The following is a 6,730-nucleotide window of genomic DNA, read 5'->3' on the forward strand; positions in this document are numbered from 1 at the left end:
CATGTGTATAGATGTTACTAGAAAGTGCTGATAGCTGTAGAGGAGGAATGAAAAAGAATTACCAAGTAAAAGCAAAAATAACAGAATGTTCATGCCAGTATCATCGGATGATTCCTCTGTTTAAATCTGTACCCATCCCTTCTTGGGGATCTCAAATGTTTGGAATCTGTGTGTACACTTAGATTTTCTGTTGGATTGTACTTTGTTGAAAAGTAAGTAATTGCCCTCAAATTAAGAATTAAGAATTTGCCATAAAAAGACCTTAACCACAAGTCACTGGGTGTGGGTGTGCACTGTGAGTGTTGGTCTTAGGTAAGGGTTCTCAATCTGTGGGTTGCAACCCCTTTGTAACAATGAAAATACATCCTGCAAATCAGATATTTACATTACGATTCATAAGAGTAGCAAAATTACAGTTATGAAGTAACAATGAAAATAGTTTTATGGTTGGGGATCACCACAACATGAGGAACTGTATTAAAGGGTCGCAGCATTAGGAGGCATTAGGAAGGTTGAGAACCACTGGTCTAAGGTGTTCTACAAAAATAAGTGTCCCTGCATGTCATGGAGCCCTGGGAAAGGTATGAATGTTGTTGCTTTGTAAACATTGAGTCTGAGGAGTCTCAGGATAGTTTGTGTTAACTTCAGCATTGTTTATTGATAGCAGGGAGGTGGAGGATTTGCATCTCGTTTCTGTGAGACCCCTATAGGGTTCTGCTGTTGAGGGGTTATATAGCAGAATATATCCAAGGAACCAGCAGAATATAAAAAGCACCAGCCAGGCCTCCACCCCAGAAGCAGCCTGAGTATTACCAGCTGAGTTTAGAAGATTACCCAGAAAGAATATATGGTGTGATACTAGTTGCTTGAATAACCTCTTCATGGTTGCTTTAAGCCCTTTCGTTCTCACATAGGTAAATTACTGAAATTCCAAAATAGGGTGAAGAGCCTATCCTAAACCTCTCTTGTCTTATCTGTGTTCCAAAACATGTAAAATGTATTCGTCATTTTTTTTACAGTCTCCCTGGTTGTGGAATACAAGGCACTGCTGGTACAACTACCCATATCAGGTAAGCGGCAACACTGTCTGGGTTTTTGCACACCAAGCGTCAGTTTCATGGTTTCCAGTGGGTCCCAACAGTCTGGGCAGCCACCTTGTTTTGTGGCCCGCTTTCTGCTGACCGATAATGGCTATGACTTAGTAAGGATAAAGTAATTTCTATGTTCTCAGTAAAGTTCGGAATCAAAGCCCAATTGCTTTAGCAGACGGGGAAACTCAGACGTGGAACTGAAGCAGGCACCTGAGTTAGTTCACTTTATGGCTTAAGAGTAGCCTCTAAATCCATAGATCAAGTACTATTTCCTTAAGCACAGGAAAATGGGTTTGTATCTTTGCATGTGGGTGGCTTATTCCTGCAGCTAAAAGAAGCATCATTGAAAATGAGATTAAAATGATATCCCAGAAAGGGATCATTTATATCTCTGCCCACTGACATTCTTTTACAGCTTTCCATGAATTCAACAATATTATCATGTATCATTATACTCTCCAGATCAGTTCATATTTGCATAGCAAAGCTATGACTTTTCTAGAAATTTCTATAATTATATAGAAGTTATATGTTATATAATAGAAGCAAATGCAGCTAGTTATTTTGGTGACAAAGAGACATGCGTTATTGAATTTTTGAGTTTGACAGGAGTTCTTTGGGGTTGTCTTTTTGGAGCCATCAGGTCTTTTTTGGTTGATGTCCTATCTCCTCTGTTGCACATGGTGTCACAGTAGGGGTTGTGAGGACTGGCACTGGATACTCTGGGTAGGTCCAAGGCAAAAGACACACTGAGATGGAAGTCCAGTTTGCATTTCCATCTCTTTCAAGTAGTTTATTCAGATTAGAAAAGAAATATAAATGAGCAATAGAACATGGTGGGAGGGACCTGAGCATTCAGGGGATATCTGACAGCGACTGAAGCAGTATTGAAACCAATCACTTACTTTATACGACTGCAGTTCTCAGGCCAATTGCTGTTTCACTATCTTACGTACTTGGATCATTGTCATTTAAGGATCTCGTGGTATCCTGTAATGGCTAAATCCATGTACATCTAAATTTCTATTTATAAAAGTACATTAAAGGCTTCTAGAAATCTGATCTGGAATGTTGGCATGGCAGCTGCTGTAATGCACTGCCATTTATGAGGTAAATTCTGTCACATGAACGATTTTGAGACAGATGCCTTATGAAATGTAATACCTGCTCTTCTTTGTAATGATGTGGTCCAAAATAACTTTCATGATCATGGCTGGAGCTGAGAAATTGCTTATTTCTGAGAATATGAGTTGCCAACGCTATGGCCTAGGGTAGCTGCAGACTGTTTCATAGAGAGTACTATAGGTTACACATGAGAGTTGGAGAGTCAGGTGGATGCAGTTGTGTTTAAAATAGGAAACAAGCAAGGCATGGTGGCTCACGCCTGTGATGCTAGCACTCTGGGAGGCCGAGGCAGGTGGAGTGCTTGAGCTTAGGAGTTTGAGACCAGCCTGAGCAAGAGTGAAACCTCTGTCTTTAAAAAATAATAATAATAATGATAAAAAGTAGGAAACATTACTAGTATGGAAGAAAAGGTGCCATATTCAGATCAAGGAAGAGGATTCAGATCAAGATTATCTCTTACTATATAATCATGTCTATCTAAATGTATAGATTGCTGTTCAAAGTCAGATCGCCAGCCTTAAGAGCACTTTTAAAGATAGAGCAAGCTGGCTCAGTGCCTGTGGCTCAAGTGGCTAAGGCGCCAGCCACATACAATTAAGGTGGTGGGTTTGAATCCAACCTGGGCCTGCCAAACAACAATGGTAGCTGCAACCAAAAAATAGCCGGGCATTGTGGTGGGCGCCTATGGTCCCAGCTACTTGGGAGGCAGAGGCAGGAAACTTGCTTGAGCCCAGGAGTTGGAGGTTGCTGTGAGCTGTGATGCCACGGCACTTCTACCCAGGGGGGCAGCTTGAGGCTCTGTCTCAAAAAAAAAAAAAAAAAAAAGATAGAGCAAGCTCATGAAACGTGTTTATTATTTCTTTAGCACAAATATGAAATAAGTAATTGGACAGATTTTTAGATGCAAAAGTATTAATCTACTTGAATTTTATTAAGGACACACTGTTCCCTGTGTAGGAGTAGGTATAGTATCTTCTTATGTAGATACATGTGTATATTGTAAGATAAAAATAATGTAAAGTTGCATTCCATTGAACCTTGTACAGCTTGTGGTAAGGAGCACGTGTTGGGCACGAGAACGCCAGTATGGTGGTCATAGAGCCTCACTAGCCAGGAGACCTGGACTTTGCTGCTTAACCTGAATTAACTGACAGCAATGTCCTGTCAACTAGACAGTCAAGATGTAGAGTGACAGTACTAAGTTTATAGGACTTTTGTGAGTATCAAATTAACATGTAAGTGAACTTTGTGGACTGCAAAGCACTTCCTGATAGTAATTGTTATAATGCAGTATTCTCTTACGAACACTGCAGTTTCCAGATTTGATCTAACTTGTCCTCATCCTTCCTCTGGGGAATTTTCCCAGGTGGTGATGCTGGGAGTAAAAGAATCTCATTAAATCTGAAATTTACCCTTGGCTCAGAGGGACCTGAGACTGGTACAGTTTTTTAAACTTTATTGCTGCAGTTTGTCTGGCCTGAATACCAATTCTTCATTGCTTGTACGTTCCCATTTTACAAGGACAATTCAGTGGGAAATATATTCTTGCTAGGCAGACATTGAGGTTGATTTTAAAAAAACATCATGCTTAGTTCAGGCTGCTATAAAAGAAATACCATCAGACGAAATCATGTCCCTTATTACAAGGGCACCAATTCTATTCCTGAGGCTCTGTTCTCCTGACCTCACCCCTCAAAGCCTCCAAATACCATCACATTGTGGAGTAGATGTCAACGTCTGAATATTAGAGGGACTCGGACTTTAAGTCCATACAGTGCTCCTCGTGGCTTGGCATTTAGGTTTGTTGGTTAGAGAGTATTCTGTCCCATTGTTTGTTTTGAGGTCAAAGATCTATGAGAGGGACAACTGTTTTCTTCATTCTCGTACTTAGAGTTGGTAGTTTGAATGCCAGTTTCTCCTGATTGCTCATTATGTACCCAATGGTGTACAAAGCATTTAGATTTTCATTGTACTTCACTATATATAGTATTTCCTTGTATATAGGGGTGTTGGCTTGTGTGATAAGTTTCAAACATTTTTTATTTTGGTAAAGCAAGACCTTTCATCCCAACCTAGTGAAACAATTGAAAACAACTCAGGGAAAATGTTTTTAAATTTTTGTTTTTACGGAATTATGTGCAACATAAATATTCCTGACTTCTACAGCCTTTGGGAGCCTCTCCTCAGCCCTTGGGAGCTTCCCTGACCCTCTGATTTTTAAATAAATATTGTTGAATCATTCTTTTTAATATTTGTAATGTACCGAACATTTTCTAATAACAAAAAGAGCTTTCTGATTAATGTGAAATGTGAAACCATGCCTCAGTGACCCACATAGTATTCCAGTTCCTTTCACCTGCTGTCATTGCTCCTGTACTGTAGAATCACACAGCAGTTGTTCAAGGTTGTTCTTTGTGTATATTAGAATTTGTTTTTCAGGGCAGTGCCTGTGGCTCAGTGGGTAGGGCGCTGGCCCCATGTTCTGAGGGTGGTGGTTCAAACCCAGCTCCAGCCAAACTGCAACAAAAAAATAGCCGGGCGTTGTGGTGGGCACCTGTAGTCCCAGCTACTCGGGAGGCTGAGCAAGAGGATTGCCTAAGCACAGAAGTTGCAGGTTGCTGTGAGCAGTGTGACGCCACAGCACTCTACCAAGAGCAATAAAGTGAGACTCTGTCTCTACAAAAAACAGAAAAAAAAAAAGAATTTGTTTTGGGTGGCACCTGTGGCTCAAAGGAGTGGGGTGCTGGCCCCATGTATCAGAGGTGGCAGGTTCAAATGCGGCCCCAGCCAATAACTGCAAAAAAAAAAAAGAAGAATTTGTTTTTCAAGTTACCTATGGAATCTTGGAGATACATCAAAGTATCATAAATTCTATTGTTATGCTGAAAAAAATCAGGTCCCAAATATTCACGCAAATTAATGCTTTTTAGGTTAGAAATGAAAGTAATGTGGATGAGAAACATCCTCAATGCCCCATTATCTACAAAGAGAACTGCCATTTGTGCAGTTGCAAGACTTTGGAACACTGAGGGTGAGATATTTGGGATATGGATTTAAGTTCTCTATTAACTACTAATCTTTCTCTTTTTCTTTAATCCTCAGCCACTCACAACTGACCTTCACTACTATTATATCCTGGAGCTGTCACTTTACTGGTCTTTAATGTTTTCCCAGTTCATTGATATCAAAAGAAAGGTAAGAGCAGTTATGTTATAAAGTGCTTGCAAACACGTGTCTTTAATAACCCTTGACAGGTGGGGGTAGAGCCTCAAAGTCACTCACTCTTTTTCCCCTGTTGAGGGTTGGGGTCCCAATTCCCTGAACCCAGTTGACCTGATCTGATTACCAGCCAAGCTAGAAAGTTCAACTGAGGCACAACAGTAATTGAAAGCAAAAGTGAATGGAACTGAAAACAAAACTAGAGCAGCACGGGCAGTGTGAATAGAAAGTAAAAGTAACCTGCACGAGTTTGGGGTAATAAAGGGAAATTTTATGTAGGAAGAATAAAGAGCAAGTTTAGAGCGCTTCCAGAGAGAGTTGGAAGTAGGTCCCTCTCCTGATGGAGAGGAGGTGAGAGAGAGGAGGCGCTGCACCGGCTGTGCAGGGGTAGAAACACCCTCTTTCTCTCTGTTTGAAATTGGTTGTAGGTCTTTCCTTGGCCTCTCTGTGCCTCCAGGCAGCATTGTCCTTTTCTATTGGTCATCGATGGTCTCTTTCTATTGGTCATTGGTTACCTAGGTTGCCTCATACCCACCTTCTTATAGGCCCTCCAGACTGCCTGGTGCAGCAGGTCAGGTTCCCTTTGCCCCTTTAAAGCCCTTTTCTTAGTGTCCCTCCTCAAGGTTAGCATGACTTGTTGCATTATTCTAAAAAGTTCTCCACTTTTGCTTGTGCTGTTTTGTTCCTATTGACTTCTTACTCTTCCTAAAAATCCAGTGTTCTTTTCTGCATGAGAATCCCAACAGCTGTAATTTCCTCTCAGCGTAATTCACCAAATCCCTCTGTTCTCCAAGTTTAAAAAAAAAAAAAATTATTTGTAGCTATTAGGAAGATGCACAATCTTAGGGGTTTAGCCATACAGAATAAATTCCCCAATTAAAGGGTTGTCTAGTATCGAAGCAAGTCATGGAAATGCAGCATTCCTAAACAAACGGTGATCTTCTTTCCACCCCTCTGTTCCCCTGGAATTGCTTTTGCTGAGGGAACCCATGACCTCCTAAGTGTTCAATCTGCTTATTCTGGTTTCCTTCCTACCAGCTTTGGGGCAGAATTGGCACTTTGGGCTCTTTACTGTTTGCTTTTTCCATAACACAGCCCCGTGTTTGGATTAATTCTTCAGAGTTGTTTTGCTGGCTTCCACGTTAATGTCCCTGCTCTGCACTTTGGGGGACACCAGGGTTCTGGACCAGAGTTACAGGATGCCATCTGCCCCATGATCAAGCTTCCACCCTCTAACCCTTCCAGCTACCACTAATATACCAATAACTCCCAAGTGTTTCTCTTCTGCCCCACAT

At 41.1% G+C, this 6,730-nt stretch overlaps 1 protein-coding gene across 1 annotated transcript in view; it reads left to right on the forward strand.

The window, feature by feature from the left end:
* Positions 1–6,730, forward strand: part of CERS6 (ceramide synthase 6) — a 302,263-nt gene that overhangs the window by 238,052 nt on the left and 57,481 nt on the right. The window contains exons 5-6 of the mRNA XM_003795162.3: positions 1,020–1,070; positions 5,319–5,411. Of these exons, the coding sequence (XP_003795210.1) occupies positions 1,020–1,070; positions 5,319–5,411 (144 nt within the window). The remainder of the gene's footprint in view (positions 1–1,019; positions 1,071–5,318; positions 5,412–6,730) is intronic.

The sequence above is a fragment of the Otolemur garnettii genome, unplaced genomic scaffold (assembly GCF_000181295.1).
Source record: "Otolemur garnettii isolate 467f Iridium unplaced genomic scaffold, OtoGar3 scaffold00090, whole genome shotgun sequence".
Lineage (NCBI taxonomy): Eukaryota > Metazoa > Chordata > Mammalia > Primates > Galagidae > Otolemur > Otolemur garnettii.